Source organism: Schistocerca piceifrons, chromosome 4 (genome assembly GCF_021461385.2).
Source record: "Schistocerca piceifrons isolate TAMUIC-IGC-003096 chromosome 4, iqSchPice1.1, whole genome shotgun sequence".
Classification (NCBI taxonomy): domain Eukaryota; kingdom Metazoa; phylum Arthropoda; class Insecta; order Orthoptera; family Acrididae; genus Schistocerca; species Schistocerca piceifrons.
This window is the reverse complement of record NC_060141.1, coordinates 452,023,345-452,046,680: the sequence shown is the minus strand read 5'-3', so window position 1 is coordinate 452,046,680 and position 23,336 is coordinate 452,023,345. Positions and strand designations below refer to the sequence as shown.

Sequence of the window (23,336 nt, the reverse complement as noted above, 5' to 3'; positions counted from 1 at the left end):
GCCGATTGGATGATTGGGACGCGCAAATCGCTGAAGTGCCACCAATTAAAAGACTTGCGCCTGGGCATTAAGCTCGGTACAATTATTATTGCGTCCATAAAATTCCAGTTTTACACTCAGTTTGTAAATGCAACATTTTATCGTAGGTCCTACTGAAACAGCTGCTGTTGCTGTATTGGATCGTGTTGGTTTAAATAATAAATTACCGCGCTGGTTACATGATTTCATAGGTAGCATGATGCTGTGGGAGTTCACATCAATATTCTACGTGATTCTCTCTCTCTCTCTCTCTCTCTCTCTCTCTCTCTCTCTCTCTCTCTCTCTCTCTCTGCGTGTGTGAGTGTGTGTGTGTGTGTGCGTGTACATGTGTGTGTGTACACTACTGGCCATTAAAATTGCTACACCTCGAAGACGACGTGTTACAGACTCGAAATTTAACCGATAGGAAGAAGATGCTGTGGTATGCAAATGATTAGCTTTTCAGAGCATTCACACAAGGTTGGCGCCGGTGGTGACACCTACAACGTGCTGACATGAAGAAAGTTTCCAACCGATTTCTCATACACAAACAGGAGTTGGCCGACGTTGCCTGGTGAAACGTTGTTGTGATGCCTCGTGTAAGGAGGAGAAATGCGCACCATCACTTTGGTAAAGGTCGGATTGTAGCCTATCGTGATTTTGGTTTATCGTATCGCGACATTGCTGCTCGCGTTAGTCGAGACCCAATGACTGTTAGCAGAATATGGAATCGGTGGATTCAGGAGAGTAATACAGAAAGTCGTGCTGGATCCCAACGGCCTCGTATCACTAGCAGCCAAGATGACAGGCATCTTATCCGCATGGCTGTAACGGATCGTGCAGCCACGTCTCCATCCCTGAGTCACCAGATGGGGACGTTTGGTAGACAACAACCATCTGCACGAACAGTTCGACGACGTTTGCAGCAGCATGAACTATCAGCTCGGAGACCATGGCTGCGGTTACCCTTGACGCTGCATCGCAGGAGCGCCTGCGACGGTGTACTCAACGACGAACCTGGGTGCACGAATGGCGAAACGTCATTTTTTCGGATGAATCCTGGTTCTGTTTACAGCATCATGATGGTCGAATCCGTGTTTGGCGACATCGCGGTGAACGAACATTGGAAGCGTGTATTCGTCATCGCCATACTGGCGTATCACCCGGCGTGATGGTATGAGGTGCCATTGGTTACACGTCTCGGTCACCTCTTGTTCGCACTGACGGCACTTTCAACAGTGGACGTTACATTTCAGATGTGTTACTACCCGTGGCTTTACCCTTCATTCGATCCCTGCGATACCCTTCATTTCAGCAAGATAATGCATGACCGCATGTTGCAGGTCCTGTACGGGCCTTTCTGGATACAGAAAATGTTCGACTGCTGCCTGGCCAGAACAATCTCCAGATCTGTCACCAATTGAAAATGTCTGGTCAATGGTGGCCGAGAAACTGGCTCGTCACAATACGCCAGTCACTACTCTTCATGAACAGTAGTATCGTGTTGACGCTGCATGGGCAGCAATACATGTACACGCCATCCAAGCTCTTACTCAATGCCCAGGTGTATCAAGGCCGTTATTACAGCCAGAGGTGGTTGTTCTGGGTACTGATTTCTCAGGATCTATGCACCCAAATTGCGTGAAGATGTAATCAGATGTCAGTTCTAGTATAATATATTTTTCCAATGAATAGGCGTTTATCATCTGCATTTCTTCTTGGTGTAGCAATTTTAATGGCCAGTAGTGTAGTTCTCTGTCTGGACAAAGAGAAAATACTAATCTTAAAATTTTAAATGCTGACTTTAGATAATAATAATTTTTTCTAGATCTTCTCACACGTATTGGGTCCCTTTCGCCGCTGCCAATTCTCTGGGCGGCTGAGTTATTCATGCATGCCCCCCCCCCCCCCCCGCCGCAATTCAACCACCTCCTAACGGTTTCAATCTACCAGTATCTTCTTTCCACATCCCACATTACAAACTTCACTTACCTCGCTGCTCTAGTATACACCGCTAGTCAAAAGTATGCCGACTGTTAGTGATGTCATCCTGCAGCGGAAACGCGACAGAACAATCACAGCTAAATCAAGACCAGGCAGACGCTGCGTACTATCGGATGTGGACCGTCGAGCATCGCGGTGGATGGTTGGAAAAAATCTCTTGAATTAGCGGAAGGAATTACTCGCGAGTTCCAAGGTGTTACCAGCCGTCCACCCGACTATGCATGCGGAGTTACAAGGAATGGGGTACAATGATCGAGCGTCTCCTTATAGGTCACGCATTTCTATAGTCAGTGGTAACCGACGCTTGATGTGTAAAAAGCGAGATATTGTATGACTGGACAGCGGACTACTGTAAACGACTTATTGTACCCTATGGCAATCCGATGGAAGCCTGTGGGTTTGGCGAATGCCTGGAGAACGTTGCCTGTCATCATGTTACATTTGGAGGGATATGAACACATTTACAGCGTTTTGTACTGGGATAGGATGACTGCGTTGACATGACAATGTACCCTGTCTTAAAGCAGCATATGCGAGGCCATGGGTTTTGGAGAACAGCATTCCTGAAATGGACTGACCTGTTCAGAGTCGTGACCTGAATACCATGGAACACCTCTGGGACGATTTAGGACGTCGATTTTTGCTCCAGACAGCAGTGCCCAACATCAGTATCTTCTCTAGTATCGTCTCTTGAAGAACTGGTTGCCGTTCCTACGCAGACACAACTCGTTGAGTGCCACTAGCATAGTTCAAGCTGTCATAAACACCACTGGTGGACACACCCCATTATAATGTCCACTAAAAGATGCAGGAAAGTATATCTCAGAGAAAGTCACGTCCTAGAAGATGATTCAAGAATGAATCTGTCGCTCTGCAGTGAAGTCTGCTTCCGAGCTCGATTCCCGATCTGGGACCGAGCGAGGTGGCGCAGTGGTTAGCACACTGGACTCGCATTCGGGAGGACGACGGTTCAATCCCGCGTCCAGCCATCCTGATTGAGGTTTTCCGTGATTTCCTTAAATCGCTCCAGGCAAATTCCGGGATGGCTGCTTTGAAAGGGGACGGCCGACTTCCTTCACCGTCCTTCCCTAATCCGATGAGACCGATGACCTCGCAGTTTGGTATCTTCCCCCAAACAACCCAACCAATCCCGATCTGGGACAAAGATTTATTATCCGAAACTAGAGAATGTAGTGATGTTGGACACTGGGGTCTGGAGCAAAATTGAAGTTCTAACTCGAAGGTGTGTTTTCTCAATTCCGGGCATTGCTGATGTATGTGAACAGTTTTTACAGCTGGTTTTCGTCTTGCCTCGTGGATACCAAGAAACGTTAGAGCAAACAACGCGTACTCGCGCCTTTGTTCGTCCGCAAGGTCTCGCTCCGAGCGCCAATTGCGAAGCTCCAACTGTGGCCCCTCCTTCTCTCCGCGCCTCTGGCTTCCTTTTTTCCGGCCGAGCTTGTGCGATCTCATGTCCGGCCGCCTCCCAGTCGCGCCGTCCGATTGGGATGGCCGGGCGTGGGATGTTTGGCAAATGTGCGGACGGCTGCCCCTCCTCTCTTCCAGCACTCCCCCCCCCCCCTCCCCCACACCCCCACCCAGTGCGTGCGGCCTATTAGCATATAATGGCCCACCGCCGCCACGCGACATCTCCCGCGGCGGCCGCGAATCTGCGCTGTAGTTTGCCACACTGCCCCCTCCTGTCCCGCTGTTATTCTCTGGCTGAACGGCTGTCTGTACTCGAGTGAACCATTGGTTCAAAACCTCCTGCGACCATTACCCCAGAATGAGGTACAATGTCATCCATTACCCTAAACAAAGTGTAGGACCTAATTAAACATCAACCTGTAAAAAAAATTTTGCCACTCCTATCTTCAAAGTAACAAATTGTGATTAATACTTAGTTAATGTTCAAGCAATTGAAACTCGTTTTTTATGTCTCTCGCTGAACAAAAAATGAATGACTAATGATGGTGTTTGGTTCTGCTTATTTTTAACACTCCATTTTTGTGTGTGGTATGAGGTCCACCCACATAGGAAGTCATAAAACAGCTTCCTTCAGCTCTTGAATTTTGTTTTCATTGTTACCGTAGTTTTAAAAAAATGGTTCAAATGGCTCTGAGCGCTATGGGACTTAACATCTGAGGTCATCAGTCCCCAGAACTTAAAACTACTTAAACCTAACTCAAGGACACCACACACATCCATGCGCGAAGCAGGACTCGAACCTGCGACCGCAACGATCGCGCGGTTCCAGACTGAAGCGCCTAGAAACGCCCGGCCACCGCGGCCGGCTAAAAACTGTTCACATACATCAGCGATGCCCGGAATTGAGGAAACACACCTTCGAGTTAGAACGTCAATTTTGCTCCAGACCCCAGTGTCCAACATCACTACTTTCTCTAGTTTCGGATAATAAATGTGTGTCCCAGATCAGGAGCGAGCTCGGTAGCAGACTTCACTGCAGAGCGACAATGATCTTCTAGGACGTGACTTTCTCTGCGATATCCTTTCCTACACCTTTTAGTGGACATTATAATGGGGTGTGTCCACCACTGGTGTTTATGACAGCTAGAACTCTGCTAGGGGCACTCAACGAGTTGTGTGTGTGTAGGAACGGCAACCAGTTCTTCAAGAGGTGATACTAGAGAAGATACTGATGTTGGGCACTAGTGTTTTTTTTTGTTTTTTTTATTGGCTTTCAGGCCCATTCAACCATCTCACTAGTATAAGGTCGTTATGACGATACGAATGTAAGGACAACACAACAACCAGTCCTCAAGCGGAGAAACTTCCCGACCCGGCTCCAATCGAACCCAGACCCCTTTGTTTAGCAATATGTGACTGTGCAGGTACCGAGGAGGACTGCTACCATAGTTAAAAATCTACTTTGACACCTGCAAATCCTGCTGATTTAATCGGCACTCTTAGGAGTTATATCAGTAATAATAGCTAATAACGAGAGACCGTTCGCTAGAACAAGGCCAGTTGTGTTGCATAAAAATCGGTTTTTAATCTACTGCCTTCGCAAGATCCAAGAAATTGCACTTCGATTCAAATTTCACTACCTCAAAATGTTCCTTTATCCCTTGAAACATGTCTAGAACCCAGGCGAATTCCCAAAATCTGAAAAATGTATTTACTATTAGAGTTTATTACTAATGGCTAGCAACTACTACGAGTGGACGGACAGCCAAAGCAAGCAAAAGTAAAGCTGACGTTGAGTGCTGTTGGTGAACTAAATAAATTTTCAAAATGAATCTTTCAATGTATATGAAACTCAAGATTAACAAATGGTTTGTCTTAACAAATTTTACTCGTGACAGTGAGACGTGATCTGAGGGTGATTCATCGGCTAATAGGGAGATGTGTGTTGCAAATTACTCAAGATGACAAGCAAATAAATGGGTTAGAGGACAGATTAGACCCGGAGACAACAATGGTAGTTTATATGAATGCGTGGTATCTGTTCTTTCGGACATGTCCGAAAGAACAGGTACCACGCGAAATCCGCAGCTGTGATATTTAATACGCAAATTGAAGTTGGAGGGGGAAGAAACGATAGGAAAGAGAAGGAACTAATTATATCAGCTGCATCGGGATTTTATGCAGATTCAGCGGCGACGGGTGAAAATAGCTGCCGAACCGGAACTCGAATCATGTTGGAGGCGGAAAATAAAGAGATATTGCAGTTCGTATTTGAAAAAAGATCATATTCCAAAACGATGTGCTGATAAAACATTTCCTTATTTGCTAACGGTTTCGATCATACGATCACCTTAAAGTACCATAAAATTATACTCTTTTTGTTTGTTAGGAATACTCGGAATACCTCTTGCAGAGCCAAATGCCTGAATGTGGAACGTCCTCTACGGTTTCTGGTGGAACTTAAAATCCCGTCACGTGTGATTCCACACTGGTGATCCATTTGTGCTTGGAGGATTTCCCTCTACCTGTCGTGTTTCTGATTCTGTTCATGAATCTGCAGGGCTTCATGCGTGTCAAATGTCAACAGGTCACAGCCTTTCCCTCGTAGATGTGATTATGTCTTCTGGGAGATGGTACATCTCACTGTTGTGTCTGATCCCGTAGGTTCCATCCTCTCCTGTCATTGGCCGTAGTATTCTTCCTAGGATTTTCCGTTGCTTCAACTCTAGTTTCCCGAATGGTCCTTTCCGGTCCATCAAGAGGCATTTAGAGGCCTTACTAAAGAGGTTGTAGTGTTCGAGTCGAAGATTCTTGGAAAGCTGGTTGGAGAAGTAAATGCTGTCGCACGAGTCGTAGACCTTCTTCAAATATATATTGAATATACTGATTATGACAGTACACGAAGACTGATTAACTGTTTAGTACATTTAACTATTGACTGCATAATGTATTTTACTGTTGCCGCAGGATGGATTTTATTTGATTTGAAGCCATAGTAAGAACCTTGCCACATAGGCTGTTGTAAATAATTTTGACACCTGAAGATGATTGAAGATTATATGATCATCGGAACAAGTGCTGTAACAAATATTTATTTCATCAACAGCTGTTGGCAGTTTTGGACTATGAATTTCTTCAAATTATAGAATGACTGCTTCAGAATGCTTCGATGAAGAACTGTGTCCGAAGAGTCTCATCCCCTGCATCACCTCATTCCGTGGCCAGAAGACGTGTTGACACAAGTGGGGCAGCATGTGGATCAGGAGCAACAGGTTGCCCTAGTCTGTGTTAGGGGGAGGGGGCGGACGATGGGGAGGGGGGGGGGGGGGGGGGGGGGGAGCTGGGAGTCAGCCGGCGGTGGGCAATAAATCGGAACTGGGAAGAGGCGGAGAGACGCGCCGTGGAGCGGCAGCCGGCGCCACATGCTGCGACCGGGGATCGAAGCCCGCTCCCCGCGTGGCACTGCCGCCAAGCGTTTCCCACGGCCGGCTCCGCCAGGAATGTCGCTCCCATTGTGCGCGCCGGGCTGGCAGACACCTGCTCGGCCGCCTGCGCCAGGGCCGGACAGATAAATCCACGACACGACACCCGGCGCTGGCCTTCATCAAGATAATTCAATTCCCCTTATTTATGTCTCTAAATCGCCGAGAGGGCGCTCCGTTCCGCCCACCGCGTACGCTTCGCTCTGTACCGAGGACGAGACGCGTTGAATTCACCAAGCTGAGATGAGCCTTCATGTCTCTACGTTGATCTCCTAGATAGCCGCATCGCAAAATGGAAGTAGAAATTGTATCACCTAAGCGCGTGGTCTTCATCTGTGGAGACGGAATTTGATAATGTCTGTAGAAGCAAACCATCTACAGGCTTGTCTCAGAGTGCAGAGCCAGTTATCTACAACGGCTATTTTTTTTTCTCCAGGCCCCATCAGTCGTGAAATTAATACCACAGTAAAAATCCTCTGAAGCTTTGCATAGATGTGTTGTGCAGTGTCTCTAGTATGCCCATCGATCGCGTCACGTCATACTTTCCAGTTTGGAGCACACAGTGTGCACGTAAAGCCGCCTAGAACAATATAATCTCCCGCCAAGTTTGAGGTGTGCGCTGTTATTCGATTTCTTCATGCTGAGGGGTTGCGTCTGATTTCATAACATAACTGTCACGCGTGACAGCAAAGTACGACAAAGGTGCTGGAAAATTAAGCAGGACGTACAGGTGTTCACGACGCAGGCCGTCGGGGAAAGAAGCGATGGGAAAAACCGTCTACGACGGGCAATTCAGAGCAAACGAAGAGGAATATTGTTCTCAGGCACTTTCCTTCTTCATGACAATTCTCGGCCACACACCGCAGCTGCAACGAAGACACACCTGCTGCGTTTTCAATGGGGAATGTTTTATCATCCACCATATAGCCTGCCTTTGCTCACATGAAACGATGTCTGTTAGCAAAGCAGTTTGGCATAGACAACGAGCTGCAGACCTTTATAGAGTTCAATGCTGGAAAGTTGGTTCAATGCTGTGACAAGTGTATAAGCTGGAGCGGCGATTATGTTGAGAAGTATCTGAAAGGTGTAGCTACATGTTGCAAATCTCCATTTCAAGAAATGGAAAAAAGTTGCCCTCGTATAAAAAGTGAAGCTCGTAGAAATTTTCCAGTTGATTAAAATGCTCCTATGTACCATCACAGTCGTTTGATACTTACACCCATTGTCACACGACGTAGAGTGCTTGCGGCAAGCTACTGGAACGCCACAATAGGTATGCATTATTTTATACAGACATGCCGTATGTTCCATATTTCTTAATTATACTAAATAACTCTTTCGCCAGAAGCATTTTTTTTTTAAAGTATCAGACAAATGTTGATTATCTGCCAGCATCTAGCATGATTGGCTTTCCTGTAACTTCATTTGTTACAAAGATATGAAGTACGCCTTTGTTAGATTGCACCTAACACGTTTGATTTGGCAATCATTTTCAAGCTAAAGCTCCGTCTCTAATAAACTGTCTCGCCCTCGACTACCACCTCACGATTCAGCACTAATGAGTCAGAAGCGAAATGAAGATACTGTACAGGCCGAGCTTCCGAACAACCGTTTTCTCAGCCCAGACAGAGAGACCTGTAACTTGAAATGGAATCCAAATTTGAATGGAAACACTTTTTAAAAAATCATGAATAAATTTACGAGGGTCACTACTCATAACGAAGAAAAAAGGAGTGCTCATTAAGTAAATGCAGAGTTACTAAATATTGGACAACTGTTTCCTGTTTTAGTTGTACGGTTCTGTATCAAGTCACTTTCAAGTACGCGTCCGTTGATATACATACCTGGGCTGACGAACGATTATTTCCCTATTCTAAGACAGAGAAAGATGGAGAAGTTACATTTCACCCCCCCCCCCCCCTTTGTCTCATTATAAAGAACTGATTGAGGTTAATGTGCAGGTCCGACTGCTCACGCGAGAACGTTTAGGCAGTAGGAACGGAAGGTCCAGAGCCAAAAAAACAAAACGTAGCCATAAAAACCAAGTCGTTAATGCAACGTGAGTTGCTCACCGGACCGGTCGCCATCCAGCGCATTAATAATTAGTGTCGCGTATTACTTATCGTCTATTATGGCGATTTAAGTGCAATTGATAAATTGGTGGCTTCGGTAAGTGGCTCACATTTGACAGACCCTCCCATCAGAATTAAATTACGGCAAATAGTGTATATCGCATTTACAAGAACGCCTGAGCAAATGGCCTTCTCTAGTAGACGTCACGAAGTTGCCATTTTTCAATAGCGCCGCTTCTGCCCGGTGATCAAGTGCCGCTAGACTAGTCGGGAGCGACTTGCGGAAAGAGAAGAATGTGCCGACGAAATTAATGGAGGTGCCCGCACGGCTCGTATCTCGCTGCCGGTGACAAACATCCGCGCAGAACTCGTCGTCTGAAATGTAGTTGTTGGCAAACGAGAAGAAAGGCAGCTCGAATGACCCTTGTAAGGTATAAGCATCCCGTTTAAATAAAACCTTGCGGAACAGGTTATAATTTTCTTCACATATGGTCGTAGCTCTTTTGCGCAAGAATTGTCTCCAGACGGGTTTTCCTAACAAACGGGGAGCTGCGCGATTTGCGAACGATAAGTTTTGGATTCAGCACGAGAAGCGTTTAACATATTCAGGAAAAAGGATCTTCCAGTGAATCTCTCATGCAAATCATAACACATGTAGCCTCGAGTACAACATAAAGGGAAGCAACAAGTCGCTTACCTCACTTCCTGCTCCTCCGCGCGTAATGTATAACTTCATTACCCTTCTTGCCGCATCTTCCCGAAAGTTCAATACTCTGTTGAGATTTTTCAACAGACGAATCTCCTGGTGAAATTACGCACTATCGAGGGACAATTTACGTACCACTTAAGTACTCTTCCATATTTTTGCTTGGAAATAAATAATGTTCTTCACTTTCTTTTATCACGCCTGGCCAAAGTGCATGATATATTGGTCAGTTCACTCGCATTCAATCTCGAATATGATTTCGCAATATTTATTTGTTATCGTTTCATGGGTAAGGTGTTTTCGATTATTGAGTGGTATATTCTCGGACAACAGATCTATCAAGAGTGTGCTTTCTGGCGGTTTCCTACTCTTTACTAGGCACGGACGCGAGCTCTCGCATCTCATCCTCAGCAAAACAACACACAAACAGCTCTAATCTGAAGACATCGAGACCCAAGTTTACACGATTCACATATAAGTGAACACGGTTTTGTCCCCATGGGCTAACTTACATTGGCAGCGAGAGCAAGTATGTGTACTTACAGACCATATATGGGACAGTCACTGAAGAAAGATACTGCATACTGCAACTGAAATAAGGGATAGATTAACCAAAAATCTGCGTTTTGCGTTAGTGTATCTCTTAAGACGTATTATTTTGAGGCAATATAAGAGGATACGCTAATTTACACGAAGTACCTAAGCAAATTTGCGCAATTTTGTAATTAATTTACCTATTTGTCCCAGTAGTTGAACAGCCTGTAGAAGAACTGACAAGCCTCATACTTTGTGTGGGAAAAATATGTTTAATAATATCAACCAGGAGCAGTATGAAAATTTATTACCCCTCAGCAGATAACTCCTATTGCAACGTCTGAAATGAGCATCTATAGAAACTTCAGACAACATCCACCACCCAAGACAAGTATCTAATGAACAAGCATCCGAATTTTTTGGAATATTAACCCACATTTCATTCCCTAAAGTTTCAGCTGTGCATCAGAGATGCTTTTTAACAGGGACGCAGCCTACGCTGCAGAGATCGAACAATTTCGAACAAGACTCTGCAATAGCAAATATATTGATGACTGTCAGTAATCACTGGACATAGTCACGAACAGTAAACCTACACTGAAACGTTAAGCTCTGGTACAGAGATCTGAGTTTTCAAACATAAAAGTACAAGTAAAGAGACAGAGGCTTCGGAAAAGCACCTAATCAGTGTAGCCACACTCTTTTTAAGGAAATTTCACACAAAGTCCTTTAGAAATGGATACGATACCTAGGAATCTCAATTTTACAATGAATTAAATATGCCAGATCAAAATACAATCGCAGATAGTAAGTAAAATATTTAACATACATGAGCCTATGTTCGAAAATGTTCTACTTTTGATCTCATAGCAGGCAAGGTCAGTGACTTTCTTTCTGCAGCTCTGAAGACGTGCTCCCTATTAGCGATAACTGTACGTGAACCACTGCTCAAAAACGTTAATATCAACATTACGCTACTGTCTCATCATTCGAGACCTCCACCCAAGTGCACATTTCGTTCAACGAACCCCTTCCTTATAGGCAACCCCGAAGCGATTTTTCACATAACAAATATTGCGACCAGTGATTGGTTCACCTCATTGGTCCAGCAGTGTACATATTAAAATATTTGTTACAGGCGTTGTAGAGAGATGTGACTTTTTCTGTATGACACATTAAATATTCTCTTGAAGTATGGTTTATTATCTTCTCATTACTGAGTGCTTTCCCTGACAGCGTAATTGTAAAAGCAGGTATGTTTTCTCGATAGTCTTCTCCGCAAAGACCGCTACGAACCCATTTCCCTCCTCGTGTTATTTACACTAGTTACACTACTTTTTACAGTGCTAAGTATTTGCGTAACAAATTAGGCGAATCTTGCTCGATATGTCTCAGTTAAATGCCTGCTTCAATGTTATTATACTTGCTAATTACCTATTCTCACCCTGGCTACATGCACGAGATCCGAACTCCTCGTAACTTGGTGGGTTTTACTACGGCTGCCACCAGAGACGAGTGGAGGGTGACATTAACAACAGCAAATTGCTCAACAAAGTGTATTTCCATACATAAAAAACTGCCTAAAATATGAATGTGATGAAATTATTTCTTTGCATCGCGGTAATGAGTTGAAGTCACACGTTAATATTCCTTTATGTATTCCCATTTGATTCTTATGTCAACATAAAATGAACTTAGACAATTTTACTGGGGCCTAAATCGATAAAACAGAACCTGGAACACGTAAGACTGGTTGCTTATAGGTAATTTGAGCAGTTTCTGAAAAAACACTTTATTACAGATTAACACGCTAAAAAATTTCAGAAATACTGCGTGAAAGAGATTCTATAATATTATGGACAAGTGATATCTTCTGAAGGAATGAATTTATAAGTCCCCTGGTGTACGTTATTGACATGGTAGAACTAGCTGATGATAACGTGTTCTTTAAAAAAAGCAGACATTTTTGCTTTTTAAATCTGTATTTACTGGTACACGATGTAGTTTATGATTTAGTCAGTAGGTCTACAAGCAAATGGTACTGAATTACTGAAAATAAACTGTTATTTTGAAGTGTTAGAAAAATTCAAGTTGTACTGGCAGGTAATACAGAACTTTTTGCATTTATTGAGACATAAATGGAAAATTATAGTAGATAAAATCTGATAAATGGTGGAAGGAAACTTACGAACTGATGTATATCATTATTTTGCACAGTACTTAACCACGAGGCCGTTCCACAATCTATATGTTTCAAGCACATCCAATGAGAAAATAATGTAGAATTCAATCTTACATTACCACTTTTGTTCCACCTACAATGTTCAAAAGCTCTGTAATTTCCTCTGAACTGCGTATGTCTAATATTCAATACTGAATCTTTCGACCTCACACTTAGGTAACACAGGATAAAGCAATAACCTATGACAGTGATTGATTGTGTGGCCAAGTTTGCAGTGTTGTCAGGTTTCTCCTCCCCACCCTTACAGTACTGTCAAGTTTCTGACAGGGAAAATTCAAAATAATCCACTTTTACTAAGCTGAAAAGGCGAGAACGAATCCAAGATCGAGGACATAATCCACTATCTACAATTGTTCCACCATCTTGAATTTTTTTCTCGCAGGAAATCTATAATCTGTAAACTGAAGAGCAATAACCATTTGTGGTGGGTGGGAATGGCATTTCCAGGAAGAATGCTACAATTGGCGTTGAGTCTGACTAGGAATCAATTTCCTCTCTAACAATGCAGTGCAGCGCGCTGTAATTTATGTAGATTATGTTCGTGTGCGTTCCTTGCGTTAGTTTGATTAGTTACTAATTTTTGTACTCACTGTAGTGGAAAATTAACACTCTCCAAACGTTACAGTGCGTGTGTCATCGCTATTTCAAAAGTCCGTGTTGTGGAAGGGTCTTTATAGCTTTGTGACATCGGTTGTACGTGTTCCATGCGTCGTCACTGCGTAGACAGAATAGGGATTCGCCCCCTGGCTCTTCAGTTTGCAACCAGACTGCAGCAACATTGCACGGGGAACGAGAAACCTGGCATCAGTTCATAGTGAGTCAGAAACTCTGGTAGACAACTGATGGGGACTCAACTGAAATACATTTATCCACGCATCACATTCTAGGCATCTGAGCTATTAGAGCATGCAGCCGAGGGGGGCCGGGGGCAAATTATTGGCATGTGTGTAGCCTGTGTATGAACATTACTCTTTTTCCTCTAAATGTCTATGCTTGGTACACAGCGTGTAACGCATATAAGAGCAGATGTTTTTATATCTGGTACCTCAATATATACCCATTTCAATGCGGTAGTTGTTTTTTCTCTGCATTTAACAGTCTTCCTCCAAACATGTCACATAATTTATTACCCGACGCCACACATAGCTTTTTATTACGGCGGGAGGATCCTCCGTTTTGTGATGCTTGTGGTGTGCAAATCTCTGTCCGACACATTTTAACAGACTGCATTTTATACCGTGATGCAAGGGCAGAAGCACGAGTTGATGGGGATCTGCCTTGTGTTTTAGCTAACGATGAGACGTGTGTGTTTTCAAGTTTTGTGATGTGTATGGACTCTGGCCTAAACTTTTAGGCTGGAGGTTTTAGTGTATTGCAGAGTGGCTGACTCCTCCCTTTTTTCCTTGCGGTGAGCCAGCCACTTCCATCTGCTACATTGTTTTAGCTCCCTCTACCACTTTCTTCCTGTGTTTTCCATGTTTTACTGCTGACGACATGCCTTGTCCTTCGCTTTGGTGTGGGTAGGCACATATTTTTTCAAAGCTTGTTACCTGTGTTTTATGTTCTGATTTATCTTACTATTCTGAGTATTTTCTTGACACCCGTCTCACTATGCTACTGAGCGGGCGCTGAAGACCTTGCTCTCGTGCGCCCAAAAAAACCCTCTACTACTACTGCTACTACTACTACTACTTTTCTGCACGGTCATAACTGCACCGCTAAGTAGACTACGCCTGTCGGTGTAGACTAACCGTTTTGGGTTCGTGTGTCCAAAGCTCAACAGCTGACCTGCCGCCCAGGGTAAAATAAGCGCTAATGGCTTGCTTTTGCCATATGTTCTTGGAGGTACTACCCAGCCTAAAAATATACGACTTCTAAGAGCTGCATTATTAGTCTGAAAATGACATAAATACTGATGTAATGTTGTTCAGTACACTATCCTCCGTCACCAATAGAAATAGCTGCACTTACACGCGTTACAATCTGCATAATGAGTGTGCTGAACCACTGAAGTACGTACTGAGCCGGGCTGGTGTGTCGGCAGGTCGCACCAGGGTGATCGAGGAGGCGACGTTCTCCGGCATCATCGTGCCCAGCAGCGCGTGGCACACGCTCAACTACGACGGCAACAACTCGCGCATCACGTACCGCGTGCGCGTCCAGTGCGACTCGCACTATTTCAACCTGACGTGCACCAAGTTCTGCCGGCCGCGAGACGACAAGTTCGGCCACTACCGCTGCGACGTCAACGGCGACAAGCAGTGCATCGACGGCTGGCAAGGTCCAAACTGCGAGTCCGGTAAGTGCCAAGGAGGGCGCCCACAAGCTCTCTGTACACTTCACTTCCATCCATTTAGTCGGTAATCATCATCTTCAACCATTTGACTTCTACTGCTGGGTGAAGAGTCTTCTCTATCTTGTTCCTACTTAATTTTTATTTGATCTAATTAATGCACTACTGTGCTTCGAAAGGATTATGCCTTGAGCAAATATAATTTTGTGAACGAAGAAACACACGACATTGGTGTATATCCTACAATATTTATTACTTTACAAACCAGTTTTCGGCTGTTTCGCAATCGTCAGGTGCGAACATCAATATATGTAGTTGCAAAATTTTTGTGAGAACAAGGATTTAAACTAGTGTATCTACTATCAAAGTATGATAAGGGAACTTTTCGTGACGCACACTTGAAGCCGACGTCCGCCATGTTAGTTGCCCCAAACATCAGCTTCTGGTGGAAGTGTTTTGATAAAAATGATTTAAGGGGGGTAGGAAGTCAAACGGGTCGACTTGCAGCAGGAGAGTCACCACAGGACATTTTAATTTCCACTGTCTATACTTTTACAAATAAATTTATAAAACTTTGTCAGCATGACCAGCAAGGATTCAAGATTCACACTCATAGCAGTGGACGTTCACAAACATGACAAAATATTTTTGTTTTACATGTGAAATTTCATCATTTTTTCAGTTACTGTTGGCAGAATTTGATGCTGTAACTACAATTTTCTTCATAAGTAGGAGAGACTCTTCAATGAATTTTTCACAGCATACAAACCATACTTACAGGTGTACGAAACTGTAGAATTTATTTAATTTATTAAAAAATGAATAAGCTTTTACATTTTAAACTCCATGTTTAGAAAAAAACTCAAATTTTATAGTTAATTATCTCAATTTTTACCACAGTTTTTAATAGATTTGGAGAATTCTAGAGTTTTATACACCTGTGACTATGGTTCGTATGCTGTGCAAAATTCATCGAAAAATCTCTCCTAGTTGTGAAGAAAAGTGTACCTATAGGAACAAATGCAGCCAATAAAAAGTGAAAAACTGACGAAATTTCAGATATAAGAAAAAAATTTTTTCTTACGTTTTTGAACTTCCACTGCTATGGGTGTGAATCCCGAATTGTTCCTGGTCATTCTGAAAAAGTTTTATAAATTTATTTGTAAAAGTAGACAGTGGAAATTAAAATGTCATGTAGTGCCTCTCCTGCTCCAAGTCAGCCCGTTTGACGTCCTACCTCGCTTAAGAGAATTTCGGTTGCCCTGTAGTGGTCTTAATCCCGTCATTTGACTTTATATTTCCTATCGATCCAACTCGAAAAGCTCTCTTGAGGAGCACTGTGAGAACGAAAGATTGGAAACCGACTAAATATGGCAAAATATGTTCCCAGCATTATCGAGAAGAGCACATAGACCGAATGTCAGTTCGGTCAGTCCGTATTAATCAAAATACTAGATTATGAAAGAAGCATTTTCAGATCACATACTTCCCTTCATGGTTACTTAAACGTATAACAAAAAGAAAGTTACACCGCCATCGAAGCAAAATTTGTCGTATTACTGGCTAAAACATGAATTTAAGAACAGAAAAACGTCTGAAAATGCCTTCCCTACACTGTGTTATTCACCAAAACACTGTAACATTTTTTAATCATATTTAAAACAGCTGTTGTGTACACATGATAGAAATTAAGAACAAGAAGTGATCGTAAACAGTGGTCTGCCAAAGTTTTGGTAAATCTAATAAGGTGGCGCCGGCTTCAAATCAACGTACAACGTAACCGTGTGACGCCATCTCCCAACATTATATCTCCATAGTGTCCAAAGAGTTTCTTAGTTGCTTTCCAAAGGTGACAATATTTAATGTTTGACTTAGGACTAAAACGAGAGGATCTCTCTCAGTAAAATACTGAAAAAACTCCTAAATCAAACATTAACAAAAATATTGAAATAATCCCTTTCGTTTTAGTCCTAAATCAAAGATCAACAACTGCCGCTTTTGGAAACCAACTGAAATACTCTGTAGATACACCAGTTTTCAATCTTTGATCCCACAAAAATTTTGCAGTCGCATATTTATCTTCGTACCTGACGATGGCTAACCATTCGGAGACCAGTTTATAAACTAATAACTATTACAGGATATTATACTAGTGTTGTGCTTTTTTTCATTCATAATGTCTAAAATATTCTACCAGGAACCAACGGAACAATGAATTAATGCAAATGAAATTTTCTTCTTTTTAACCTGCACATGTTTCATAGAAACTTCACCACCATTATTTACTTTGCAGTAGAATAACAAATGAAATATTGCATGATAATAGAAATAGTTTTGAGATTGTGGTAACTATATTAAAATAGATATGACAAAACGTGTACCTTAAATAGAACATACTGTTCATGTAGCAGTGCGTCATCTGCAAGTACAGGCAATTCTTTACTAAAAGTTGTCATCTATAACTAACAATGAATTCTCTATCGCACATTTCTTGAGTGAAACAACATAATTAGACTTAAAATGAAACTATGGTCTATTACACGCTTACCAATTTATTTCTGAATTTCTACTGTTAACAATGCGTTGTTAAATGTGTTTATCGTTGGTTTTTAAATTATTGTAACTGTTTTCAAAAAATATTTGTTTTTGTTAGTTATGAGAATGTGTTACTCGTAATGGATTTTCTACGTTCGTTGAGTGTGGGTATGTACGTAGTTTGTTTTTACTCTCTCTGCACCACAGAAGTTCGTATATTTGTTTCAGTTGTCCTTGGGTGTATACTAACGCCAGTCTCATATTACTGTCCATTGATAAAGTTAATAAAATTACGCGATTTGTATGTGCCTAACTAGTCGCGATGACGAACCTTATCAAAGGAAAGTGTAACTTGAGGAAGTGGGGTGGATCTGAAATGCACATGATCTGTCTGCTCTAACTCAGCGAGATCGATAAAGGAAATTGAAACTTAATTCAGTTTCGTATAAGAACAAAGACATGGCCTGCTTTCTGTAACGCTGAAAGTCAATAGCAATTTTTAAAGGAACTTAATCAGTTCCGGTAACCACGGTCCTGCAAAGGAGACGGTTCTTTCCTCTTAACGGCAATGAATTTCACACTTCTTTAGTAAGTTACTGCTAAAACGAGAATCAATATTCATACAATTTGAGGAGTTTTTGCAGTGTCACATATACAAAACACTCTTAAATTCAGACATGCATGACTCAAAAGTACAGTTTTTTTAGATAGAAAACCACTCTTAAGATTTATTCTTGTATATAGATGGCATATTTGAAATTCAGTTGCCCTCAGCCTGCCTCTAAAAGGTGACAGTAATCGATTCCTTGTAAACTGGGACGCTATAATTGGCGACGCTGTATTTTGAATGGCCATGAATGGTGAACATTGCAGCAATAAAGGCATTAAAGAGGTTGGAATAAAATATAGCAGATTGGTGCTATAGCTCCACATTGCTGTATACAACAGTTTAACAAGCTCTTGTGTTCAACCAAGCGGAACCGTGTCCCTCGTTATTCAGTATATCTAGTCAAGCTCTGCCAACCCCACGGGTAGAAACGGCCTCCTTAATTCTTAACTACTGCGAAGAACATTTTTAATGACATGATTCTTCAGTAGAAGACTGTTCTTTAGAAGACTTATCTATGTGCCTCAGCCATTGATACTCCGCGCGAAGTCATACGTACATCAATGGTTAAAACATCATTTTTTACCGGTCTGTATAAAAAAAGTACAGCGTGCGCACCATGTATTTCTTATTAAAGCTATTATCAATGCTGATGGCAGTAACGCAACGAAGGTCTTTGGTACACATGCTCCTGGTGTTACCGATAGTAAAATGAAATTTCATCTATTAAATGAAAAGCGCTAGCTACCTTCAATAGCTATAGAATATATTTTGTGATTCTGAAACACCCATCTTCATAAAAAGTCCCACAAGGACAATGTTCGACGTCGTCTACCTCGATAAACGCGAAAACGTCGAAACATATTACGAAAAACAAATAGCTCTCATTATGACAGTTTTTCATAAAAGCTTTTATTGGAAGAAACAATCTTTGTATGATCCAATAAGCATTACTTAAAGAGAATTAACTTTGTATGGAGTTCTTTGAAGCAGTGTGATACCATCAGGATTAGGCAAATTTTATTACAGGAAAAACTATCCGGATGTCAATACGCAACAGTGCCCACTAACATCACTGTAACAGACCCCATACATACGAATAAATGGAGCAAGGCATTTCAGTGCGAGAAGATGTGCATGTAGAAAACCTTAATCACTTTACTATCTCGCATAGTCCCTCACTACTCTAGACAACCTCTCACACTTGGATAGTAGAATTTCCATACATTCATGTTACAATGGAGCTACTTGATTAACACTACGTGGAAAGCTGAAGTTGGAATTATTGCTCAGAGACATGACAGGTGGACTAAAGCTATATGTTGCACTCTGTTGATGGTACATGCTATTGTAAAAAGAAAAATTGTGTTGTTACATTTCAGCTCAAATTAACAAAACTGTTCTATGTAATTTTATGCTGTCATGTTGAGATTATTCGAACGAATTGTTTCATCTAGTCAGCAAGTTAGATGCAAAGTTCGATCAGATACCAATAAAAATTTCGCAATTTTCATTAACGCAATAAAATCGAATTTTTCTGCAGTTGTAGCAATACATGTTAGCCATTAGTATAATTAGTATAATTCTCTGGTTGGCAACGTAGCCTGTTTCTTAAAAAGCCTGTTCATCTTGATAGCTGATCTCCGGTTAAGTAGACGAATAGTCACATTGCGAGAACTGTTGGCTACTGGAAAATTATTTTGAGCTACGCAATGCTGTACTTCGAATTTCATTTGTGCAATTCCAAGAATGTGCACTACAAATAGGAGTCTGACCGCATTGGTGCTATGCGTGAAGTTGAAGTTCGAAGTAAGACTATCGCAGAAGTCACGAACTTGTTTCTGCCAAACACTTTCGTCATCAAATGAACCAGAGTCCTTTTTTTGTCAAAGGCTGTCGGTCTTACGGCTGCAGTGGACGTGCTACCTTTTGGATACACATACTGTCATCCTCTCGAGGTCGTTTTATTACCCATGCGGCCTGTACGAAGTTTCTGTTGGCTCAGTTACCTAAGAGCTCTGAAAACATCAGCGCATTGCAAACAGCGACATCATTGTGGATCTGATAAGCAAAAGACTGCGTAAAAAACTGAGTGACGCTTGTCAACGTTACCAGTTTATCTTACATATGAGTCTGGGAGAAGTACCAGGAAAGGACGCTTACTGGTTACCAGCTTAACTGCATCGAAATCGGAGAAAGGTCTAAGATAGGACGAGTCGTCTTGCTTCATAAAATAGTCCAGCATACGCTTTGACCTAAAGCACAGCAAAAAAAAAATGTCAGAATGACTACCTATACTCAGATTCTCCCTAATACAAGTACGATATCTAAACTATTGAGTCATTTTGCTTGGTGTGAATATGGAGGAATGTACACAAGTTGAGAAAATAGTTGTTTGAATTTGATCGACCTCATGAATGCTTATTGGTTTGCAATTAAATAGACCTTTTAGTATGTGTTATGGACCTCAAACATTATTAATTCTAATAGTTCTACATCTTGGCCTAATAATGCTTAATAGCATGTTTTGTTTCTTAAGCAATTATTAAGCGCTTGATTCTTGGCTGCCATTTCTTACTAGTTCAACATTTCATCTTTCAGCGGTCTGCAAGGCTGGTTGTCATCCCATCCATGGCAAATGCGATCATCCTGGAGGTTGCGAGTAAGTACATGATTTATACAATATTGCAACTCTTAAACAACCAAGTAACGAGGATAGAGGACCTGCAATAAATGGTGTAGTTCTAAGTTAAAGAATGAGGCAACCCCCCTCCCCTCCCCCTTCTCGCTTCAGCGTGCCACTGGCTTTTGCCTTCCCAACAAAAGAGAACCGTTTTCTCCGAGCAAGCTGGCAGTTTACATTCCACGGCCATAAAAATAAATCTTTTTCTCCGCCCGAAATACGGTACAGAATTTTAAACCGGCAGTAAAATAAAACCCATTTGCCCTCAAACACACTGAGGGGCTTCAATATTTTGGATACTATTAACATTTGGTTACAGGAAGCCATTAAGTGAACAAAAGGCAGTTATTAAATTATGAGTTGTTTTAACCGCTTCGTTTGGAAGCGATTGCTTAATTACTTGAACGACATTTATGGCGTTCCTCAGACCCACGAAGCTGACTCCATTCTGTTACATGGTATTGTCTGCGTAATGTGAAAGACGACCTAAATTATTCTAAATTTCGGATGCTTGCTACTCGTAAATATCTCATTTACGCGTCACTCTTCAGAGCATGGTTGGAATGCACAAATGGGTGTAAAAAAGAAGTTTGAAATTAATAGTAGGCTTAGAAAGACTTAGTTAAGGAAATAAGACGTGCAAATCGCTGCCAAGTTATTCGCCCACGACTCAGATTTGAGCCGACGGGGCGATGCTTGCAACGGTGTGCACAGATTTGCCATTGCGAGAATTTCGTCACATATTCGATATTCTTTCGCTGCTCGTACCAATTGGCAACGTATAGACTAGGGTACATCAATGATTTACACTCGGGAGTAATCGTTACGCACTTTTCGTTAGTAGTTCCTGAAGTCTCTTCTGAAGCACGTTACAGCCAGTACTCCAGACCAGAACCGATTACCTTCATGGTTACTGAAACGATCAGCGTTGAGGGTTGTAGGATTCCAAAATCACCTATCTTGTAGTCCGCTCTTCTATTCCACACATGAACGGCAAAAGATTGTCGGGACACCACGAAGTGAAGTTTTCTGAAACAGAAATTTTTTCTACAACGTCAAATTATTATCCACGACTATGTAGAGAAGCCATTGAAATTTATAAGCATCAGGATAATTTTAATAGGAAAGAGGAGGCAATGAAACTTAGCGATAGCCGGCCGGAGTGGCCGAGCGGGTCTAGGCGCTACAGTCTGGAACCGCGCGACCACTACAGTCGCAGGTTCGAATCCTGTCTCGGGCATGGATGTGTGTGATGTCCTTATGTTCGTTAGGTTTAAGTAGTTCTAAGTTCTAGGGGACTGATTACCTCAGAAGTTAAGTCCCATATTCTCAGAGCCATTTGAACCATTTGAACTTATCGATATATGGACAGTAGCTCTGCAGAATCGCTAGACAGTTTTGTCTTTGACAAGACGACAATCGATAGTTAAGTTTTATCTTTGACAAGGATTATCTCTGCTCATCAGGTGCTACTTCGACCACACCCCCTTTCATACAGTATATATGTCGCTCTCGGACGTCCGACCGGTCAGTCGGCAACTCAGCGAAGGAGCGCCTCTGAGGATGTCTAGCGCAGTCCTGAACGAAACGTCAGGAACAGAAAGGTTTACCAGCACCTATGTCATCCGGTCGTGAGAGCCTTCATTCTATGATCAGTGACGTAATGGCTGTGGACAATAACATTGCTGAAATGGACCATCCTGCTCAGAGTCCTGACTTGTGGGATGAACTAGAACGTCAGTTCTCTCCAAACCCTAGCGTCGAATATCACTACTTCTTTGGGTTCGGCTCTTGAGGAATCATGGACTGCCATTCTTCCACATGTCTCCGCAGCAGAGTTCAACCCTTCATAAAGGCAAAACGGGTATTTACCGCATGTTAACGTCCACTTGTGGTGTCCGGATAGTTATGATCAGATAGCGTTTATTCACAATGAGCGCCAATTGTACACTGCCGCCTCCACTACTCCACTGACTAAATGGCGAAGCTGTAGAGCTCTGATGTGCTTATTGGATCTCTGAAATGGACAGGCCCTCCATTACAGAGATTCGAATAACCGCGGCAGCACTCTAGAGCCGCAGCATAAGAGAGATTTAGCATCCTCGGCGAGTGGGAAGCGAGAGGAACGCACCTCACGAACGGTTGTGAGTCCATTACTACTGGCGCTCTCACGTACAGATATTTTCTCGCATATTGGAGGCGCACTGCCGCACTAGATCAGATTTCTGGCCTAAGAGCGCCGTTCTGCCTCAATGGCAAGCCCAATATCTCAAAGAAAAGCTTGTAAGTGTCCGGGGATAGCAAACGAATGGCACGACACTCGGAGCTCGCCGCGTATTTACAGCGACGCGACCGCCAAGTGTGGGAGCGCGGCGCGGCGTGGCACACGCAGAAACCCGCGACGCGCCGTGTTACGCCGGCGGCTATCGCGCCCTCATCGCCCGCGGACCCACCGTGTCTTCCGCTGCGAGTGCCGAGAGCCGACGCGGCCGTTAATAACGGCAGACCACTGCACCCACTGCGCGTGGTCGGCGGAGAGGATTAACAGGTGCGTAGCGAGACTGTGGCAGCCACAGAAAAGGCCCACAGCGCTCGTAGTCACCGTGAATGGCGTATTCAATTCACACTGGGCGTCAACGAACCCGAACAGAGGGCCACGTCACCGTCAGATAGTGGTGTGTTCGCTCGAGACAGAATGTCAACACCACGTAATTTCGCATAGCCCAGCAGCA

General features: G+C 42.8%; 1 protein-coding gene across 1 annotated transcript in view; it reads left to right on the top strand.

The window, feature by feature from the left end:
• LOC124795908 (protein jagged-1b) overlaps positions 1-23,336 on the top strand; it is a 459,586-nt gene that overhangs the window by 335,504 nt on the left and 100,746 nt on the right. Inside the window, exons 4-5 of the mRNA XM_047259988.1 lie at positions 14,531-14,785; positions 20,523-20,583. Coding sequence (XP_047115944.1) covers positions 14,531-14,785; positions 20,523-20,583 — 316 coding nt within the window. The remainder of the gene's footprint in view (positions 1-14,530; positions 14,786-20,522; positions 20,584-23,336) is intronic.